At 41.3% G+C, this 24,240-nt stretch overlaps 1 protein-coding gene across 1 annotated transcript in view; it reads left to right on the top strand.

The window, feature by feature from the left end:
- The window catches only part of LOC124802578 (centrosomal protein of 89 kDa-like), a 111,785-nt gene that overhangs the window by 67,239 nt on the left and 20,306 nt on the right, over window positions 1-24,240 (top strand). Inside the window, exon 8 of the mRNA XM_047263449.1 lies at window positions 14,983-15,150. Within this exon, the coding sequence (XP_047119405.1) occupies window positions 14,983-15,150 (168 nt within the window). The remainder of the gene's footprint in view (window positions 1-14,982; window positions 15,151-24,240) is intronic.

The raw sequence follows: 24,240 nt of genomic DNA, 5'->3' as shown, positions 1-24,240 counted from the left end.
CGATGATGTGTTGACTTGTAGACAGGCTCAGCGAAAAGACTGTTATACATTGAACTTGTGGTCAAAATCTTATTCAGAAAGGAAAACATGCACACATTCACACAGGCAAGCACACCACACATACGTACCACCATTATCTCTGGCCACTCCAGCCAGAATGCAGTTGTCAGGTGGAACGTAAGGAGCAGTCCAGATTAGGGCAGGGGAGTTGAGGGATAGCAGTGTATATGGATAGGGGAGAGAAGTCAGCACTGCTTGGCAGAGCAGCCAGGTATTAGATGGTGGCAGAGAAAGGTTACGAGGCACAGTGTCAAGAGGGTGGGGGGGGGGGGGGGTGGGGGAACAAAGAGCAAAAAAGAAGATGAGCGGAGAAGAGGGAAAGAACAGGGTTGTGTTGGCAGAGAGTGGTGCACAAAGAGGGTGAGAGGATGTGAATTGGGAGGAGGTGATAGGACAGAGAGGTTGGAAACTTTCAAATGGAGGGTGTTACCATAGGTTGAGGCTGAGATGATTTTGGGAGCAGAGAATGTGTTGTAAGGGTAACTCCCATCTGCGCAGTTGTGGAAAGCTGGTGGAGGAGGGAGGATCCAGATAGCCCGGATTGTGAAACAGCCATTGACATCATGTGTGTTATGTTCAGCTTTGCTCTTGGCCATCATTTGGCAGTTCATCCACATAAAAAAATATGTAATGATTGCAGCAGAGCTCTTGTATGACATGGCTGCTTTCAAAGGTGGCCCAGGGACATGTCTGTGATAGGACTGGAATATGAAGTGCTGGGTGGAAGACCCGCCCAATGCACCCACCATTGTCTTCCTCTTCTCTGCTCCATGTGCCTCTCACTTTTTCTTTACCCACAGCCTCTTGACACTGTGCAGCCTTTTCATGCCACCCTCTAGTCCCTGCACACTCCATCAAACTGCACTGACTTCTCTCCCCCACCCATATCCTGTTACCCCTCCTTCCTTCCCTGCTCCATTCAAGATTGCTGCCTTTGTTCAATCTGAAACAGTTGCATTCTGACCTGAGATGCATACTTATATGTATTTTTATCTGTCTTTTTCTGTTCTCCAGCTCCCCTCACAACCCCTAAAGCCTCCATTGCCCATTTCATAAGTTAATTTCCTGTCTCCTTAATGCCATCGCTGCACCAGTTCAGAAAAGTATCCTTTTCCCAGGCTAAAACTCAGTCCCACATCCTATTCCTTAAATGCTGTCTAAACCATGGAATCTCCTGGAATGGCCTAACCATAAAAATTTCTTTGTTTGGGTCCCACACCTCATTCACAATCACCTTCATCTTTTCAGATTCTGCCAGTCCTTGTCCCTCACAAACCTGGTACTGCAAAAATACATCTCCATGTCACAGGTATCCGACAACCACCTCTGCTCCCTCTGCAAGATACTGTTACTTTGCAGATCCTACTACATAATTTACTTCTCTGAAATCGTCCCTCCAGTCCAGCACGTGAAGAGCATTCCAGACATCACCTCCATAAGTTATCCAGCCAGCTGACATCCTACTGCTGCCTTTGGATGCTACTGTCTAACCCGTGTCCTACCCACTGTCTTTCTCCTCATCAACTACCCACAGCATCCAGACCCTGCCTAGCTGACCTTTCCAACTTGCCATATGCCCAAAAACTCACTACCAACACTCTAGTAAACCCAAAGCTGAAACGTCTCAGGACAGTGTTGTTCATCTTTCCACCAAAATCTTCAGGCCCACAGGAGCTTCAATCCTAGCCAAAGGCCTCTCCTTCAGCCCTACATCCAAATTTAACCATCCATGTCACGCTTGTCACCAATCCCTCCAACCAAAGCCAACCCAATCTCAAAACTGAACCCTGCCTCTCCCAGTTCACATCACCATCCAACTATGATCCCCCCCCCCCTTTCTCCCACCTAACCCCCTGGTCACTTTCCAGGAATTCTTTACATCCAATTTCTCAGCATCACCACCCTCCACCAGATTCCTTCCTAAGGACACAGCAGAAAAGAGGACAGCCATAAACAGCCTCAAAACAGATCCTGACCTAATCATCCTACCTGCTGGCGAATGTTCCACAACTGTCATTATGAATCGCAGTGACAACCTGGCAGAACGCCTCTACAATTGTCTCATTCTTCCACCTGTAAACTCTGCAAGACAGATCCCATCCCAAAAGTCCACCATAACTTCAAGGCCCTGTTTAAATCCTTAGGCTCTTCCCAGAACATCTCCCCTGAATCCATTTTCCTCCTAACCTCTATGAAATCCCATACAAACACCTTCTACATACTCCCCAAATCCACAAACCTAACAATCCTGGACGCCGCATTGTAGCTGGTTATTACATTTCCATTGAAACAATTTCAGCTGTCATTGACCAACACCTCCAGCTAATCGCCCAAAATTTAGCCTCCCACATCAAAGATACTAACCACCTCCTTCACCAACTCTCCATCATCCCCACCCCATTGCCTCCTGGATACAGACTCATCACTGTTGATGCCACTTCCCTATACACCAACATCTGTCATGCCCATGGTCTTGCTGCTGTTGAGAACTACCTCTCCTGATGTCCTTTAGACTCCAAACCCACTACCTGATACACCTCACTAACTTTATCCTAACACACAAGTACTTCTCCTCTGAAGGGAAGGTATACAAACAAAAATGCAGCATGGCCATGGGCACATGCATGGCACCCTCTTATGCCAACCTGTTTATGGGTGATCTAGAGGAAGACTCTTTAGCCTCCCAAAACCCCTGGTGTGGTACAGATTCATTGATGATATCTTCATGATATGTCTCTATCCTTATTCCTCCACAACCTCAACACCTTCTCTCCGATCTGCTTCACCTGGTCTTTCTCAACCCAGAGTGCCACATTCCTGGACATTGATCTCCTCCTCTCTAATGGCTACATCCTCCCATCTGCCCATATTAATCCCGCCAACAGTATCTGCCTTTTGACAGCAGTAGTCATCCCTTCCACATCAAAAAATCCCTCCAGCTTCACCATCTGGGTATGGCTTATCTGTAGTTACAAAAACTCCCTTGCCCTCTATGCTGAAGGTCTCACAAGACCTTCACATACAGGTACTGTCCCCCAAACCTAATCTACACACAGAACCCCCACCCCCCACCCCCACCCCCAAGTACTTGTAAGCTGTGCCCCCTTCGTCAACCAACACCATCTTGGACTGGAACAACTGAATCGCACCCTTAGTCAGGGCTTTGATTATCTTATCATCACGCCATGAAATGTTGGGCATCCCACCCAAGATCCTTCCCATCCTATTCCTAAAATCTAAAATGGTGTTCTGTCACCCACCCAACCTCCACAACTATCACTCCAACTCCCAGCCCCATGCCACTGGGATCATATCCCTGTGGAAGACCCAGGTCCAAGATCTGACCAATCCACCAACCCACCACTACCTGTTCCAGTCCTGTCGCAGGCTTATTGTACCCCATCAGACAGGGGGTTACCTATGGTGAAAGCAACCATGTCATATACCAGCTCTGCTGCAGTCATTGCACAGGTTTTTATATTGGTATGAATACCAACCACGATGAATGGCCACTGCTAAACTGTGGCCAAGAGCAAAGTGCACCACCCTGTGACAAAACATGCAGCTGAGCGTAACACACTTGATTTAAATGGCTGCTTCACAACGCAGACCATCTGGATCATCCCCTCCACCATCAGCCTTTCTGAACTGTAGAGATGGGAGTTACACTTACAACACATCCTCTGCTCCCAAAATCATCCTGGCCTCAAACTACAGTAATCTGTTGTCCCCACACTCTCCATCCAACAGTTTCTGCCTCCTCTGTCATATCATCTCCTCCGAACTCACATCCCCTCACCCTCATTGTGCACTGCTCTCTGCCAACGCACCACTGTTCTTTTCCTGTTTTCTATTCCTTTCCTTTTTGTTCCCTGTTTTGCACCCCCCAATCCCTCCCTCCCCGAAGCCTCCCAACACTGCACCTGGCAGCCTTGTCCTGCTAGCATCTAGTTACTGCAAGCTCCATCAAGCAGTGCTGACTTCTCTGCCCCCACCACTATTCTGATATCCCTCCTGTTCCCTGCCCCATTGTGGATTGCTGGTTTAGTTCGTGCTGACACAGTTGCATTATGGCTGGACTGGCCGAAAATAATGGTCATGTGAGTGTGAGGTATGCCTGCTTGCTTGGGTGAATGTGTGTGTGTGTGTGTGTGTGTGTGTGTGTGTGTGTGTGTGTGTGTGTGTGTGTTTTTCGTTGTGCCTGTCTGCAACTCAACGTGTCATGTTTACAGTGAATAGTTACAATTCAGTCATCAGTTTGAAGGATGAAAAATACTAATTGCATTATTTCATTATATTTTGGAGTTTCAGTTTTCTTTACACTTGTGTAATAAGTGCAGCTTAACCTAATCTCATTATCTGCTATAGTATCAATTACTAAATCCTAACTACCATAAATAATATACATGTGTTTGAATTGTAAAATAAGAATTAAAAACCAGGTATTTTTGGTTAAATAAAACACAGCACAATGCCATATAATTATAACATAACACTGAATGATTTATCTTGGCAAAATAAATATAATCACTATTTTCAAATGTGGAGACTGCCTCAAAATAGTGAGAAATGTTTAATGTGTAAAGACCGTCTTTGCTTTTTTCATAAAGCAACATGCTAGGATGGAGATGTGGCTAGTCTTTGGCATTGTAGTAATTGTGCCTACTGCTTCATGATGGTGGATAAAGAGAAGCTGATGTTGAAACTCCAAGATGATTTGTCACTAGTACAGCTGGAAATAGAACATTTGAGAGCTGCAGTTGCAAACAATTTGAAAGATAGTCATGAAGTCTTAATTATTTCCCTGAAAAAAAATAATACTGTACACATTGAAAGCCTCATACCTTAGTATCATAGTATACCACTAAAGGACCCAAAACCAAAGTACACAGGCCATTAATAAAGAGGAGTATTGATGATAATTGATTTTTGGCAACAGCTGCAACACTTCTACTGCTGCCAAAAACAAATTACCTCATGATACTCCACTTAATCAACAGGCCACATTATTTTATTTTGACTCCTCAAGTAGTGTGCTGTGGTATCATGGTGTGAGGATTTTAATGTTTACCAGGACTGCAGGCACGTACCTGCAAACAAACAAGAAGTTAAGGTATTAACTTTATTTTTTTAGGTGATAATTAAATCTTTGTGAATACACTTCATACAGTTAAGAATAGAGTAGACAGTGAGACAGTGATCACACATGCAAAATCAACCAAGACAGTTAAGAGATGTTTTAAGCCTCCCAGCTGTAGTCTAAATGTCCTTATAGTTTCAGTGCTCTGGAGACTGTTGTCAAAAATATGCAGACCAACCAAGGAAAGGAAAAAGTTCAAATAATGTTAATAGTAGCAGGTGGTTAGAAAGACTGAGAAGTCCTTCTGCTAGTGAGATGTCACAGGACAGAACTGTTAGAACTATTACAGAACTATTGTAAAGGAGATTGTGTAATGATTATTAGGGGGAGGGTGGAGGAGAGGGTGCAGGTTGGGAATACTTAGGACTGTAACCTCATCTAAGCAATTGAGGATGATCTCAGGTACATTGCTCATCACGCTAATATGAAGATTTTGTTATTGAACAATATGACAAATGCTACATGAATGTGTGTGTGTGTGTGTGTGTGTGTGTGTGTGTGTGTTGCATCACATCTTATACAAATACACTACAGCCAGCATGGTCCACATCTAAATGTTTCTAGTAAGAGGTGATTTCCTGAACCAAGCAAGGTGGCATAAAGGCAAAACACTGGAATCACATTCAGTAGGGTGGCAGTCCAATTTTCCATCTGCCCATCCAAGTTTAGGTTTCTGTGGTTCCCCTAAATCACAGCTTCCATGATGATTCCTCTGGAAAGGACGCAGCCTTTTTGCTTACCTATCCCTCCCCAACGTGAGCTTGTGCTCCATCTCTAATGCCCTCAGGATCGTCAACGGGTCATTTACTCTAATCTTCCTTACTTTCTTATGTTCATTCCTTACTTCCTTTTCCAGAAGCATTTAGTGTAAATCATAGTACTACATGTTCAGTCCCTATGATTCCAAATATTTTTAACTATCCCTTTTGTACAGTAAATGATTTCAGAAGACAGGTCTTTCCAGATTCACAACTTACGTAACAACGTGCAAAAGTGATTATGTCAGCGACTGATGAGAATATGCCAGGCAGAGAATTTTCTAAGCCTGAGTCATTATCCCACATGTGAGCTGTAGTCTTACTAGCAGCTCGCGTACTTGGCATTGCAATAGCAGCCGAGGTCATCAGCTACACAGTGCATTGCATTAATTACATAAAAATATGTTTACAAAGAGAGAGATCAAGGAATAGGTTACAGGGTGATTATAAGACTACAAATTCATACACTCTTCTGACAGATCAAAGTAATTTATTAAAACTGTTGGCTCCTTGAGCCCTTGGTTCTAGATGTACACTTGCTATACACTATGATACACAGTCATATCACCAACAAAATCAAATTTTGCATGAATTCCACAACCATGAATAAAGATTGTCAGGGTATCATCTCTTGACAATTTACACAGATGTCTAGTACGAACAAACATAAGTTTATCAATAGAAAAGTTAGCAGACGTGTCAGTTCTTGTTGTGGCCCACGGTTGATTGGTCATAAATGACCTTTTGGCAGTAACATCTCGAGATGCGAAATTCTCCAAACTGGCAGCAAAGCTCAAAGAACAGAATCAGTTCGAACAATAGCTACAGTAAGCTTGACCTCTCTCTTCAGAAATGTGCTGTTTACATAATCAATGGCAACTTGCTGTGTGGCCAATGTCCTTGGCCGCTGTCACAAAGCCGAGTATGCAAGCTGCTAGTAAGACAACAGTTCACACACAGGATAACAACTTGGCCTTAGAAAATTTTCCACCTGGTACTCTCTTATCAGTCGCAGGGGTAATCACATTTGTGCGTTGCTATATAAATCGCGAATCTGGAAAGACAGCAGTCAATCGGCAAGATGCCTCGCCATCATGTGCATCATGTGTATCGCTGGTGTCCTACCATTTACAAAACTGTTCTCAATGTCGAGACTAGTTATAATGTGAATGTGGACACTGCTAACGTTATCGATGCTCTCCATGTTGCTGCTGTGTTTCGTGGTGCCACAAAGTGGCACAAATTAGAGGTAAAAGACAGTATCTTGGAGAACACAAAAATTAACAATAAAGAATTTGACTTATCAGAATATACAAGCCTATTAAATGAGAAAGATGAGCTCCTCATGTCACTACAGGAAATTAAAAAAAATCTAATGGTATTTCCACAGTTCTGATACGCATGACAGAACATAACTTGAAAGTCACAGATGCACCTCGACAGATGCAAGTTAGTATCACATTACCGAAACTGTAACATAAGGAGATCAGGAGTGGATATTTACAAAAAAATGGAATAAAACAAGAGTTCATATATCTAAACGAATTTTGCTTGGAACAGCTCGTTGAGTGCTGTGATTCAGTAACTGATGTGGATATATCCAAGACAACAGTTCTAACAGTGTAGGCTCTGAACAGAAACAATTTATATGTCATCAGCCATTAGGAGAGAATGCTAATAAAACTTTGTATAAATAAATAGGAAGTAATTGTATGTGGTGATTTCAATATCGATTTCATCCTGGATAGTACTCTTCAATGACACCTAGAGTTACTGATGTCCAGCTTTGGTTTGTATCTCGTGGCAACGCTCCCAGCAGGAATATTACCTAGCACAACGGCAATTGATAATTTATAAATGCAGCTATCTCATGAAATAGATGGAAGACCTGTAATAAACCATTTCACAGAACATGATTGTCAAATAGTAACAATAAAGCATCTGTATCAATGAGTGTTAGTTAAAAAGGGAAAAAGGACAGAATTGTAAATACTCACTTGATCACACTATTCAGAAAAAATTTACTGAGTGAACAGTGGGTAGAAGTTTACCAAAAGCATACAGAAAATTAGAAATTTAAATATTTTTGGAATGTATTTGTACAACACTAATAAACCAGTTTCGTGTTACAATGGGTAAGGGTAAGTTTGAGTCAAGGCTGAGAGGCTAATATAAAATATGTTGTAGCAGGAATAGAGAAATAATGAATACTATAAGGAGCACTACAATCAATCTCAAAATACTTCACAGTATCAACAGAAAATAAAAGTAGCTGTTTGTTGTAATCCAAAAGCTTTTTTTTCTTTTTGAAACATTTCTTTAAAGTAATTTTCCTTTCAGTAATGATTTCTCTACTGTCAGTATTTTTCATAATAGTCATCAGGTGAAAGATACTCAAATTTTCATTATATGATCATCCTAATGGATAAATGTATCAGACTTCAAAATAAATGCAGGTTGTTTGTAGATTAACTTGAAATTTATTTTCTATTTTATTGTTCAACAGAATTAAAGTATTATTTCAACTGTGGGAACTCCAAGTTGGAACATTAACAATATTATGAAAAAGATAAAGTGCTACTCACCTTAAAGCTGACACATTGAGTTGCAGACAGGCACAATAATCTTTTGGCCAAAGCAATAAGCTTTGGCCAAAGCCTTCTTCAGAAAGTGAAAAACACATACACACAGAGGCGCCGACTTGAAAATATTTTTGGAGGGGGGGCAAGAATCATTTTATTAGATATTACATTTGACAGATAACTGTGTTTCCATCTACATGTTCGACACTCCAAACCAGTCCTATTTGCAGATGACACCAGTGTATTGATTGAAGGTGGAAATAGAAAGGCTCTTAGGCTGTATGCTGAAGTCACAAATGAAAAGATTTCAGAACGGTTTGTGAGGAATAAGCTACTGATTAACCCTTAAAAAAACCACCACTATACAATTCCACAAACAGCAAAATTAAAAAATCCATTAAAACCAAATATTTCTTTGGAAAACCAAAAAATTAAGTGTCACTGAAACAAAATTGCTTTGTTTACTTACAAGACAATCTGAAATGGAATTCCCACATCACATTCTTAAATTCTAAGCTATCTAAAATGACCTGTGCAATGAGAATTATATGGAACAACACAAGTGCTGAAAGAGAGAGGTGTATTATGCACACATACTTTCCCTTTTGAGTTATGACAACATATTCTTGGGAAATTCCCCCCACAGCATAATGACTTTCAAGAAACAAAAAAAGATTGTGAGGATAATGAAAAATGCAAACAGCTGAAAATCATGCAAACTACGATTGGCTGGCGACTAACCCCTACCCCTCGACTCGCTGAAACGTCAATCGCAATGTCATTTCAGTCGGCGTATGGCAAATGTACTCCTCCTCAGCTCATTCCTGCCTATGAACTAGTCACATATGGCTTCAAGGTCGAGTTTCATCGATTCATCTCTATGGGCGTTGAGAAGGGCGACGGCATTAAGATAATCCTGCCTCATTATAGAATGAAGATACATTTTCACCCTCCGCAGACAAGAAAACGATCATTCAGCGGTGCAGGATGTTACTGGAATCGTCAGCACTACACATATGAATTTCACTAGTTCAGGCAGTAGGTCAAACAGGTGGTTTTCCTGTTTTAGGTATTTCACTACGTCACCCAACGAGCTAATATTCGCAGAATCACTACTTTGGATAATCTCATGAAACATGCTTCAGTGGATAAGCAAGTGTTCTTTGTCTACATCTGATTCGTAGAAAGATAAAATATCGAATGAATGTTTGTTATTACCAAGAAGAAGTTGTTCATTTTTATTTACAAACATGAATGATTGAGTTTTGAACTGTGATTCCAAGAAGCTGATGGATGTATCCATTGTTTCATAATACAATCTTCTATATTTGTTACATACTTCAGTGAATGTTTCTACAGACGAATTGATGGAGTCATCATATTTCTTAGGGACTTTTCTTCTACGGGGTAGGGGAATCAAAATCCATATCTTGACATTTTGAAGTCACTTCACCCCAGAATGATTCAAACTGTTTCTCATAAATTACAAGAGCGAAATCATCAATGGCCTCCTCTAAGTGTAGGGATTTCCTCTGTAGTGCTATGTTTACAGTATCAATGTGGCCAAACAGTTTTACCAAAATTGATAACATGAAAAAGAAATCATATGTCTGCACATCAATCAAAAAGCCGTTTGCTTTGGCCCCAGTGTCTGAATTGTAATTTCTTGAAACATTTAGAAAAAATTCCTGAAGTTCTGTATAGATGGACAAAACTGAAGACATTGCCAAGTATCTTATGGCTCACCTTGTAGGACAGAGTGGTTTCAAATTTGTAGAGGCTTCTGCCTTCAGGTGAGCAATAAGATCTAATCTTTTAGGTGAATCTCTCCCAAAATTTATTAAGTCCTTCATAACATTCAATGCATTTCAACATTCTGGAACTGCTATCACAGTGTCTTCTAGTGTTAGATTTAAACAGTGTGCAAGGCATTGCACAAACGTAGCTCTCTTCTCCATTTCCATAAACTTAGCCTGGACACCGTTATATAATCCAGCCGTGTTAACTGAATCGTCAAAGCATTGGCCCCTACAATTACATGTAGGCAAATCAAATTGTCTTAAAATGTCGATAATAATATCAAACAGAGCCTTAGCTATGGTACTTTGTATTGAGTATAGCCCTAAAAAATATTCTTCTATCTCTAGCGAAGCATCAACAAATCTTACACAGATACTAAATTGCTCTTTGGTGACTATGTCTGTTGTTTCGTCTGCTATTATTGCAAAATACTCTGCACTCTTGATATCCTCCAATAATTTCTAAGAAGTGTATGACTTAAAATGGCCAAAATTTCGTTTTGCACATCATGGGATGTCAATTTGTAAGTTTCGCACTGTAGCCATATTAAAAGTAGCTGGTTATCTTCACATCGAAGGCATAATAAATTGTCAAAGTTACTTGTTTCATCAGTATGCCCACGTATTGCAAGCCCCTGCACTCCTAAATAACGGAGGGAAGATATGATTTTTAGTAAACAAGCTCGGTTTTCTTTAATTTGTGTCAGTTTTTCTTTGGAAATCTAGCTAAATACATTGACATTCGATTTTAAGGATTTGAATTTCAGTACAGCTTCTCTGTGGCAGCCTGATGCTTCATGCGCTTTCAACTTTTCTACCCCTTTCTTCCAGTTCGAAAAACCAGTTTCCATGAAAGTTTTTTCCATTTTGTGAGAAAACTGAAAACGATTTCCTTCAAACATTTGTCTGCAAATTTTGCAAAAAGTAACATCTTTTACATTATTGTAATCTATCCATGCAAATTGCTGTTTCCAAGAGGGCTGATAACATTGTTGTTTTTTTCCGGGAACAGTGTTTTTTGTCACCGCCACAGTTCCGTCACTATCTGTGTCTTTGTTGTCACACACAGCACCACTAACACTGGGTCTAGCTTCATTATCGCTAACACTTGCCACATTGTCACATTTCTTCCTAATTATAAACTTGTCCATTTTAAACTAGACAGTAAGGGACGAAAGATTAACAACTGAACCGAGTCACAGTAAGACTAACTGACCACTGGCAATGCCCAGCTCCGGAATATTTACGTTCGCTGCCAACATTACCTGCAGCCTGCATAACAGTACTGTGTGCCTAACAAGAAGCAGCCATGTAACAATAGTGTTTATTATTGTCAGCTCCGGCTCTAGGGGGGGGGGGGGGGGGGGCAAACCGTACCATCACCCAGGGCGGCAGATTTTTGGGGGCGGCAAATCCATCTTGCGTAAATGAAGGAATGTGAGACTAAATTGGAAATACAAATTATTCATAAAATCAAGGGTCTTATTGAAAATTATCTATGGTACAGAAACAGTGCAAAATCAAGGGTCTTATTGAAAATTATCTATGGTACAGAAACAGTGCACTCCGATTTACGAAATAAACATTTCATCCAACAAAAAGGTCTTAAAATGTATTGCACTGTAAACATATTACTGACTGCTGCTTTGATCTTAAAGACATATTCACAACAAAGAGACAAATGAGTGTGATATGTGAAAATAAGGTGTCATGTATGAAATATATTGTGGGAAAAGTTGACTATGTCGAAAAAGGGGGGGGGGGCGCTTAACAATCCCTGGAGCCGGTGCTGATTTGTGTGGTGTTGTACCTAGTGATTGTCATAGAATTTACAAAAATGAACGAAGAGTCTTTAACTTTACCTAGTCCTTCTAGCGATCGCCATCAAATTCGGTGTCACTATTGCTCATTAGTTTCTTTTACAAGCTGCCAGCAGGCTGCTGTGGGAGGAAGTGCAGCTCATCCTAGTAGCCAAAGCGCTGCGAGCTCATGGTGAGTTTCTGTTCCCCGCATACCTCCGTACAGTAAAAGTGTGCAAATAGTGCAGATGCAGGGGACAAACCCTGTCACAACAGTTTGTCATATGCAGAGGTTGTAGGAGTAGCAGAAAGGAATACGCAATAGCTCGTAAAATCGGTATTTTTTTCCTACATAATCATTACATACTATTATGCAAAAATATATCTGCAAGTTTTAACAAATTTCCCAGTAAAGGATGGGGAAGGGGGAGAGAGCGTTGAGAAATGCATGTTTGAATATTGGGGAGGGGAGGGCAGGGGGGAGGCCCCTACTTTTAACTATTGGGGGGGGCACAAGGTACCTTGCCCCCCCCCCCCCCCCCCCCCCCTCCAAGTCAGTGCCACTGCATACACACCAAAGCAAGCACACAAGACCGTTGTTCTTGGCCATTCCGGAGTGAGCCAATGTAGCAGTCGTGTATGTGTGAGGTGTACTTACATGTGTGAATATGTGTGTTTTCCTCTCTGAAGAAGGCTTTAGCCAAAAGCTCAATGTATAACAGTCTCTTTGTTGTGCCTGTCTGCAACTCATTGCGTCATCTTTACAGTCAGTGGCACTCTATCCTTTTCATACATAGCACTCTATTCTTTTCATAATACTGTTGAAGTGTGATCTAAATAAAATTTTATTTCACTCAACTATCTGTCCAAACAGAATAAATTAGTATGGCATTGGTTGTTCATGAATATTAAATTCGGATATTTTAGATTGCCGACAGATGACACTATGCAGAAGTAAATAACAACTACTGAATGTGTTGGGAATTTCTGTTTCTGAATAATGTGCCTCATAGGGCCTAAGCAGTTTGATTACTATATTGTGCAACTATCACTCCAAGTTAATTGTCTGTATGTCTTTCATTGCAAATTGGGAACAAACAGCTTTATATCAATTCAGATCATTATTTGCATAGTTGATCATTAGTTTGACTGTATGCAACTGGATTATTTCTCATTTTAAATTCCTTAAACACATTATCCCCATGAGAGGCAATAATAAAAATATTGTATACAATTCTAGGAAACAGATATCAATATAAACTTCAAAGTGAAAAGTTGAGCTGTTGATAAACACAGTTGGCTAAGTATAGGCAACTTGTGGAGATATGGAGGTGTCAAAGAGATAACTAAACATGCAAAAATGGAGACTATTGATATAATTAATTAATTAATAATGCAAGATATGGCAACAAGTTAAAAGACAATTTCTGGTAAATAATGATGTTATAACGTCAAGTTGAACACACATATTTCCAAACGACACAACACGTGTAAGTCACTGAGCAAGTTGACAAAGCAAGACATGTGACCACGGTAACATTTTAATGAGCACTGAGTCCAAGTCTAGTGGCCGCTGGCTGGCTGGCCACTTAGGTGGCGCGGCTGCTGCATGACTGGCAGACAGCGCCGCATGTAGAGGACGTGCGTAATTGTGCGGCGGCACTTTGAATGATCGGCAAGTCACAACACATGATCTTCTGTAATGAGTTATGTATCAGTGGACTTTTTGTCAAAGTATTTGCCATGGCAAGCTATGTACCCCAGATATAAATGAAGAAAGTATCACTTGCATAGTACATAAAACATACAAAATATCAAAATTAGCACAGTATGGGATAGGAGAAGGATCATTGTTTGGGAAAGATGATGTATGCTTATTTCAGAGTTGCCAAAAGAACATCACTCAAAATAAAGCCAGAAAATTAGAAAAAGAGAGGGGCAAAAATATTGTTGTTGTTTATCACTTGTACAACATTTCTTATTCCAGTATTTTAATGATTCATATTCTCACAGATCTGTGGACCCAAAGTATTTTGGGTACTTTGTAGTTATTCTCTGCTGTTCTGTTATTTGTACATTAAAATTTAGTTAAATGTGCTACAATGTAATAAACATGCCATTTTTATGAAGATTTACATTTTTTGTCTAAATTTTTTTGCGACATTTTACAAGTACATCATTAAAACATTTGATAAGAAAGTTCACTAAATGAGGTTGTAGCTTTATAAATGTCTCTAGATTAAACTCGTTTTGGAAATTATTGAATTATTAACCAGCTGCTCTGAAGGAAAAAGAGAGGAACAATCAAAATAGCAGTGACAGTTGGACAGAAATTTGAAAATGGAAAAAAATAAAAAAGTCATTGTTGTATATTCACATTTTCAATTTTCCTGAGTCACACAAAATTTTGTTGTGCAAATTTTGTAATACAAAGTAATCTGTAATTGTCTTGTTATGTTATTGTCATACTGTGTGAAGAAATATTTAAAATAAAATTTTACAAAATGTGAAGTCACTGGACAACAACTAATCTTAGAAGTCAGTGAGAAAAGTACATTATACTATAACTTACTTTCAAGGGACAGCTGATTGGTAGTGTTGATATAAGATGTGGCAGAGATGCTGTGAAAATAACTTTTTCATTTATTATTAATGCTTCTCAAAACTTATATTTCAGTGATTTAAAAGCATTGACCTACTAAATTAATCAGTTAAAACTGCTTGCACTCAAATGATATTGTGTCACTTTATTGAATAAAACCAGTGAACCAGAAATGCGAGCACAGAGAGAACATTGGGCGCAGGTTATGCTTGACACAATTCTGTTTGCATTTTAACACTCAGGTTGTTTGAAGACCTACGTACGAGGTATGAGACTGACCGCCAGCTTCTTAATTCAAGAGTTCGTGAATTACAGCAGCAGATAGGGCATATGGAAGGACAAATCACTCAAGGCCAAGCAGAGAAGGCACGATTGCAGACTCAGGTTACAACAGCAGAGGCCTCCATCAGGTATGTAATGTGTTACTAATCTTAACCTCTCAGTGTAGGTAGTACTTTTCCCATTCTATTTTCCTGCATGTTTCATGCCCTGCAAATCAGTCTAGTGTCACTTTCTTTTACATGTCATATAAAATGGATAGTTTGTGAATAACTTTAGTGTATTTATCTTATGTGCTAATTGATTACAAACTATTATTGTATATTCATGGTAGAACATAAATTTCAAACAATTCATTGAGTAATGATAAATGCATATAACACACAAAAACAGGACCCATTTGTTTTAAATGATTACATCTTTTGTTAAACAACTGTGGAACATGCGCTACATATGCTTTGACTTAGTATTTACATTAGTGTGAAGTGAACATCCTTTAAAAATAACAATAACCAGAATGAAAAATACTACTATCATAGCGCAAAAAGGTGAATATGTCATAGGCAGAGTTAGGGATGTAAAAGAAAGGAACTAGCCTTTTGACTTATCTGGCAGCTTCATTTTGACACATTCATATTTTTTGATAACTATGTCAGTATTTATAACTATGTCCTGTAATATAATGCATTGTATCAAGCAAAGTAACACTATACATGTCATCCCCAAGGAAAAAAACCACCCCCAGAAATTTTATTCTCCGGATAATTTTTTAGCTACTGCATGTTGTGCCATTGATATTATATATTGTTTACTAAGGCTGGTGAAATTTCTGGATTTTGGGCACAGGGTCAAGGACTGTAGCCTATAAATTGCAAGACACAGGTGTGCCAACATCTTGCAGCTAAAAGAGCTTGTGTATATTCCTCCCATGTCCACCTTTCAGCTATCCTTCCTTTGCATAGTACTGGCTTACCATCTGAGCTCTTGATATGTGCGCAACCACTTCTCTTTTCTCCAAAGCTCTCTGGTTTCTCTGTAGGTAGTATCTGTCTTTCCCCTAGTTGTGCATACTTCTACATCCTTGTATTTTTCCTCAAACCATTCATGCTTATCAAATTTACACATCCTGTCTGTCTCATTTTTAGACCCAGTGACATACACCTCACCCACTGCCAGCAGTAGTCTTTCCATTTAGTTTCGTGGGAGATCGTGTTGTTTCATAATGATCTATTTTGGTTAAGATGCTATCTTAGAGAAATTGTGTCACTGCAGGTATTTTCTTCATTATCTGATGATGATGAGATAGTCATCTTTTGTTTTCAGGACACAATATGGGTTGGGTGCGTTATATAGGTTGTATTTCAAGTTGCTAGTATGCCATATTCTGGATTGTAACTTTACCCTGAATACATGGATGAGTTCTTCATATAAATACCACCGTCCACATTCTTTATTTGTATTAATGAAGACACACATATTTTATTACTGTAGAAGAATTTACTGACAAATCTTTGGCATTTGCTTGATGATGTTGTCATTTTCCTGGAGCGAAGCACATAATCTGGTGACAACATTCCAAAGTAAAGAGAAATATTACAATCTGAAAGATAGGGAAGGAAGGTATAGACATAAATAAGTAAATAAAACAGTGGAAAATCCTATTTCATATTCTTATAGATGGGTAATTGTAGATATACATATTTATAAAAAGATATTATGGCACCTGTACTCCCTTTTGTCTGCTCAATTTGCTGCATTTTTATATTTTCTGCTCTCATCAGTAAAATTCTATATTTCATGTATTATCCAAAAAATTCTACACCACCTTGTCTTTTTGCCTATTTTATCCTCTACAGCCTTCACTACTTCATCTCTCAGTGTTATTCATTTGTATCTTATTGTATTCCTGTCCCCCTTTTCAGTCAATCATTACGCAATGCTATCTTTGAGACTTGCAAAATGTGTAGTGATTTGACTGGGACTACTAGGTGCAGTCTGAAAAAGGTATTAGTGTTTCTGTGCAAGTACGAGGGTGGTTTGAAAAGTTCTTGGAATCACCACGAGAGGTCAGCGCTAGCACAACGAGTTGTACATGTGATATTCATTGGACTGTTGCCTGTAAACGCATACTACATTAGTGCTCTTGGAAGAGAGCTGTGGTGGTGACATGGCTCTGTTGTTGTTCCCACGTAGTGATTTGCGAAGATGGAAAAAATCGAGATTCAAGCAGTGATTAAGTACTTCGTAAAGAAAGGTATGAAAGCAAAGGACATTCATGCCGATTTCTGAAATACACTGGGCGCTCTGTTCCTTGAAGTACACTGGGCGCTCTGTTCCTTCATATTCAACTATTGCCAAGCGAACAAATGAATTTAAATTTGGTTGAGAGACCTTAGACGATGATCCGCGCAGTGGTCGATCAAGACATGACTACTCCAGAAATCATTGCAAAAGTGCACAAAACGGTCATGGAAGATTGCTGATTGAAGGTGTGAAAAATTGCTTACACTTGCCAGATGTCATCTGAAAGGGTATATCACATTTTAACTGAAGAATTAGAAATGAAAAAATTATCTGCAAGATGGGTGCCACGAGTCTTGAAGCGCACCTGCACATGTGTGCCGCCACCATGGCAAAATTACATGAACTAAGGTATGAATTGTCACCACACCCACCTTATTCACCTGATATGGCTCCGTCAGACTTCCATCCCTTCCCCAAAGTGAAAATTTTTCTTGGTGGACAAAGATCCATTTCAAACAAAGAAATGATAGTCGGAGTTGACTACTATTTTGCAGACCTGGAGGAAACTCATTTTTGAGATGGGATCAAGGCACTGGAACATCGATGGGCCAAGTGCATTCATCTACAAGGAGACTACATTGAAAAATTAAAAAAAGTTTCAGTGTTGTAAGTACTTTTTTTCTATTCTGTTCTGAGAACTGTTTGCCATTTTGTCAGCAAAGTAACTGATGCTGGCCAAAATAGAGAAGATATAATCGACTGCGAGCTTTCACTGGAGGACCTTGAACTCCTGCCAAGCCTAAAAAAAGTATTTTGTGCATTCTACAAGTATTCTGCTACCTGAGTAGCTGCTTCCTCTGTGTAATGCAGCACTGACCTATCGAGGTGAATCGTACAATTCTCCACCCCATAACGTAGGTAGGTCCAGAAATCAACAAAGACCATCACAGAATCGATGGAACCTATGGTTCAGACCCCCCACTTGATTCCAAACTGAAGCACACTGATCATTTCTGCATATGATACTGCAAATTGTAAGTTCAGCTTGCACAAGAGTGAGGTTAGCAATCTTAACCACTTCCACTAGCCGTAAATGTGAACTGAGAACAGCATCAGAAACCAAGCAACAGGCATTATTAGTGCTGATATGAGCCACATCTTGAAGGTGACTGCACCCTCCATCACTGCAGGCAAGGCCTTCGTGATAACTAGCAAACTGCATCCCCTCTGTGCCTGTTTGGATCTTGCTGTATGTATTATTACTAGTATTAGTAGTATACTAGTATTTATCCATGTATCTTTTGTATAAGGGTATTGTGGCATTACAGTGCAAGAACAAACAAAACATTTTTCATATATAGGCATATACAAACTTACAGGTCTTGTTGGATGAGGATGGAACCGGTAGTCAGCCAAGTCCTTTATAGTAGAAACCATACCAGTATTTAGAGAAATCACAGAAAACTTAAATCAGAATGCTCAGATGGAGTCTGAATACAAGGCCCATTTGAGTAGAACAGTGCAAGCTCACTCAGTGTATAAATATTTCTCCATGGGTCTGGTTGAGATGCATAATTTCAGTCTATGTACTCTGGCTTCTACTGTTAAGTACCAGAATATCTTTGGTTTCCCTCTGACAACCATGCCTCCATCCTTGCTACCCTCCCTGTTTACCTTTCCCTGTTGCTTCATAACCTGCGTTGTGAGTAATTCATTTTCCCTTCTTCCCTTTTTTCCCCTCTCTCCTCCCTGATGAAGGAACAAAGTTCCGAAAGCTAGGAATGTAAATTTTCTGTTCCGTTTTGTGTATCTATCGGCTGCACCGAGCGGAGGTAAGTACTGGCTAACCCCTCTATCTCTTTGTTAGTAGTATATTCTTCGACACTTTGTTACTGATGCAGAGGTCTAATTGCAGTATACAAATTAGATAAATAATGAAAGAAGTGTTTATGTATTTGCACTAGAGAGCAATAAAGACAACAGCAAAAATAAAGATCATAATGTAAATTCTCTTTAATAGCTGTCTATACATGTTGCAAGCCAAGAAGAGTATAAAAACAAGGATAAAACAAATCGGTAAGTGTAACTTACCTTTAAGTGAAGACAGTATTGTGTATGATGAAAAGATACAAAATTCTAGAATGAATCTTTCGCTCTATAGTGGAGTGTGTACTATTCTGAAACTTCTTGAAAAATTTAAATTAGTGACAGACAGGGATTTGAATCCAGAATTATGCATGCCTTCATGTGAAATGCTCTTATCAACAGACCTATCTAGACAATAGATGATCAGAAATGAGATCTGTAAACTCACCTTACACTTGCAAATGGGGTCCGGTGACATTGTCTCGGAGCTCGCTGTCACCGTACTTTCAAAGACTCTACTTCCAAATCCCTGCATTGCTCATTAAACTGAAATCACATCACCTGAGTCAATTGGTGGGTGCAAGTGGACTATACCAGTGTAGAAAGGAGGGTGAGTACACAAGCCCACATGTATAACCAAGGACTCGCAGCATTGCTGCTACAGTTGCAATCACTGGGCTTGTTTACTATACACCGATACAGTGACTGTTCAGATAGCAGTAAATATTGTTCTGTTTATAAGCACATACACGCGAGGCATGCAGGCACGCCCCCCCCCCCCCCCCCCCCCCCCCCCCCCCGCACACACACACACACACACACACACACACACACACACACACACACACACTCACTCACTCTGTAGTGCCTCAAAAATTTCTGTGTAAATTCCAGAACCACTAGTCCTTCTACTGTCTCAAACACACAATATTTTAAAAATAAGTGTGAGGGAACATACATACTGTGCAACACATGTCTGTGTTTGCCGCTCATGCCATGGAAGTCGTATTGGAAGAGCAACAAGTAATCATGTAGTATTCCTTGCTGTTTTAGTGTCTGTGATTGTTGTTAAAAAAATGAACAATTGATTACAGACATTTAATTGTACTTCATGTGCTGGACTCGCTAGAAGTAAGACACGTTCATAATTATGTGGTTGCAAAAACTAGGCTAAAAAATGTATTTGATCAAATCTAATGCTACAGAAATTGGTTGACTTGCAAACATTCAAATATTTATGTGAGAAGTGGTGAATTTGTTCTTTGTGGAAGTTGAAATATACCGAGGTTAACTAAAAGTATTCTACGAGTATCCACTTATTTCAAGAGTAGAGAGACAGAGAGAGAGTCTGATAAATTCCTGTAAACAGCGTAATTCTTCGAAGAAGGAGGTTTTGGAGATCGATGTAGCCAGATATCAAGAGAAGAAGATCGGCTGTGCATATCAAGTAGGTCAACTAATGTGTGAGAGGTGTGGACTTTGCTTGCAATCCAAAGCCACACCACTTCTTATCATTACACAGCATTAGAACATGAGGTGTCTCAGGAGTAATGGTCAGTATTCAGGGATATGACAGAACTATCACTCAAAGCAAAAACTTCTAGTATGCATGCCTTAAAAGCTATGAGCACATCTTCATTTTTTTAGTGTGAAGCAGGTCTCTTCTACTGCAAGCTCTTTGCTTTCCTTCTTTTGAAGGATGTAGTATGGACCAAAACAAGACAAAATTTTCCAGTAAAATGAGCTCTAAAATGCATATCTTAAAAGCCATGAGCACTTGTGCAGTGGAAGAGATGTGTTTCACTGTGGCGAAGATGAAGAGGTGTTAACAGCTCTAAGATAGGCACATTAGAGCCCATGTTTTTCTTGATTTGGTCTATACTATAACCTGTCAAAATACAGAATACAAAGAGCCTGAAGTTGAAGAGATTTGTTGTTTTATGGTATACAAGACGAAGTGCTCATAGCTCATAAGGTATGCATTTTAGAGCCCATGTTTACTAGACATTTTTGCTACAAATGATCATTGCTGTCATACCCCCTCCCCTCCAATTATTGACCATTTCTCCTGGGACACCCAACATATGTATGCACATGTCTATGTCTGTATACACAACTGTACAGATGTGTATGTATATATAGTTTTGTATGAATGAGTACATACAAAACTGTTTTGAATACTGCTGTAAATTAATTTTAATATTTAATCTCTCTTCAGAAAATGTATAACAATCATGTTGACGTACGTACACTTTCAATATATTACCGAGTCTGTGATGAAAGTTTTTGTGGCGGTGTTCGTAGTGACAAACACTTGGCTGTGGAAATGGCTTACGAAGTCACCGCCACACTTTTAATAGCGGGCCGACCGGTCCGCTGGAACAGTAAACAGAAAGATGAAACCCCAAACACTCTGATTAAATAAAAGTCGGTACTTATCTTTTATTAATGAAGATACAGATATACAGTAGTGAACTCCGTGTCTACAGAAATCTGTCTAGTTCGAGTCGGAGCGGCTAGGTCAGCGTCGGCTGACGACAAACAACAACTCTGCTGCGATGAACACACAACTGACTACCAAGTACACAATTCGGAGGCGAGTATACAACTGAGCGGCAAATGCAGAACTGTCCTAGCGCTCGCGACTCCAGCGCTTAAGAAGCCAGAAGCCAGCGGTGGCGCGCGCAGACTTGCGGCGATTTGCTGTCTCGCTGGCGCTGCTTATGCGGACGGCGTCCGAACTTTGATGCTGCCAACCTTTTGGCAGCGGGCTCGGGTGGCATTACTGGCTAGGACATAACACTCCTCCCCCCAAATCGCCGCACCGTCGTTGAATAATGACGTGGCGAGCGTCGACGGCGGGGGAGGGGTCTGGTCGCAGGCGTAGCAGAAGAGACCGGGGCGGAGACTGTTGTCGGTGGCAGTCCCCGGTCCGCACCCCAGCATTGGCTGCGGGGGGCCTCGGGAAACACCGACTGAAAACTGAGGTCAGGGTGCACGCCTGTGACCACGGGCGCAGCTTCTGGTACTGGACGCGACGGGGCGTCGGGACCCACGAAGAGAGGCAGCGTCTCCTGACGCTGCGTCGACGGCTGCTGAGTGGGCGCCGGACAAGGCGCTGCGGTGTCAGACTCCTTGGGGGTGCCCAAGGAAAGCGGCTGCAGGACAGGCTGCACAGCCACCGCTTGGGAAGGCGGCCCGGCTGAGGGGTCGACGTCCATCAGCTCCGAAGGCGGTGGCGACTGAAGAGGGACCGCAGGCGCCGGAGCGACCACCTGGGGCGCTCCCGGAAGAAGCTGCGCGGGAGGCATCAAGGGGACGGGCTGTCGGCGTGGTAGCGGCGACGGCTGCTGCTGCTGCCCTGGGGGCGGCAGCGAAGTCGGAAGGCGCGGCTGGAACCCGCCGCGGACCAAATCTGTGGACAAAGAACGAGCGGCAGAATCCGGGCAGCCAGCGCGGCGCAACTGGTTCTGATGCCTCCTGTGCACCCCAGTAGCACCTTGAACAGAATAAAAACCGCGACCCTGGACGCTTATCACGGTACCACATTCCCAACGACGGCGACCGTGATAAACTCTGAAAAAAACGGCGTCGTTGCGCTGAAAACGCGTGCGATGCGCAGAAGCGGCGGGTCGATCCGGGGGGTGCAACAGCCGTAGTAGGGTGCGATGACGACGGCCGTGGAGAAGCTCCGCAGGCGAAGGGCCGTCGCGTGGCGTGGTCCGGTACGACGACAGGAACGTGATGAGGGCCTGCTGACGAGAGTGCGTAGCACGAAGGCGGTCCATATGATCCTTGAATGTGCGTACAAAACGTTCCGCTGCACCATTCGATTGAGGGTGGAACGGCGGAGTAAGAACATGGCGAATGCCATTGGCAGAACAAAAACTTTCAAATTCAGCAGAGGTAAATTGTGGACCATTGTCAGACACTAAAACTTCTGGTAGACCCTCAATACAAAAAATGGAAGTCAACGCCTGTATAGTTTGTGCAGACGTTGTAGACTGCATGGGCACAACAAACGGAAAATTACTAAATGCATCTATCACGATGAGCCAACGAGAATTCCAATATGGACCAGCGAAATCAATATGTACTCGCTGCCAGGGACCGGCAGGGCGTGCCCACTCAAAATAGCGTTGAGGCGGAGCAGCTTGGTGTTCGGCACACGTCGAACAATCTGTAGACATCTGCGTAATCTGCTTATCAATGCCGATCCATGTACAATGACGGCGGGCAAGCTGCTTGGTGCGGACCACTCCCCAATGACCTTGATGCAACAAGTCGAGGACCTTGGATTGGAGCACTTGGGGAACCACTACACGAAACTGGTCATTCTCGGTGCGTAACAGCAAAACTCCGTGCGAAACAGACAACAGATGACGTTGCGGATAATAGCGACGAACCACAGGATCCGATATGTCCTTTGCCTTGGACGGCCAACCACGTTGAACAAAACGTAATAGTAAACTGAGATGAGGATCCGTAGCTGTCTCACGTGCCACCTTACGATAATCAATCGGAAAATCCCGGAGGGATTGATGCTCATCGGCGTCAATCTGATGGCAAGAGTCTTCAGAGGAATCGAAGACATCATCCGCAGCAATCGGCAATCTAGAAAGCGCGTCAGCGTTTGCATGCTGAGCTGTAGGGCGATACAGTATCTCATACTGGTATTGTGATAACAAAAGAGCCCAACGTTGTAGTCTTTGAGCTGTCCGCTGAGGAACTGGTTTAGACGGATGAAACAGTGACGTCAGGGGCTTGTGATCTGTTACTAAATAGAATGGTCTACCATAGAGGTAGTGATGGAATTTTGTGACACCGAACACAATAGCCAACGCTTCCTTGTCCAATTGGCTATAATTACACTGAGCTTTGTTTAGCAATTGAGATGCAAATGCAATAGGACGTTCGGTGTTACCGACACGGTGAGACAACACAGCACCGAGGCCGAAAGAAGAGGCATCACAAGCTAACACCAGAGGCTTGTTAGGGTCGTAATGGACCAGACAACGATCATTCAATAAAGCCTCTTTAAGCTGCTGAAAGGCTGATTGGCAATCAGCTGACCACACAAACGGAACATTCTTACGGCGGAGACGATGCAA

The sequence above is a fragment of the Schistocerca piceifrons genome, chromosome 6, assembly GCF_021461385.2.
Source record: "Schistocerca piceifrons isolate TAMUIC-IGC-003096 chromosome 6, iqSchPice1.1, whole genome shotgun sequence".
Classification (NCBI taxonomy): Eukaryota; Metazoa; Arthropoda; class Insecta; order Orthoptera; family Acrididae; genus Schistocerca; species Schistocerca piceifrons.
This window is presented reverse-complemented; position numbering and strand designations above follow the sequence as displayed.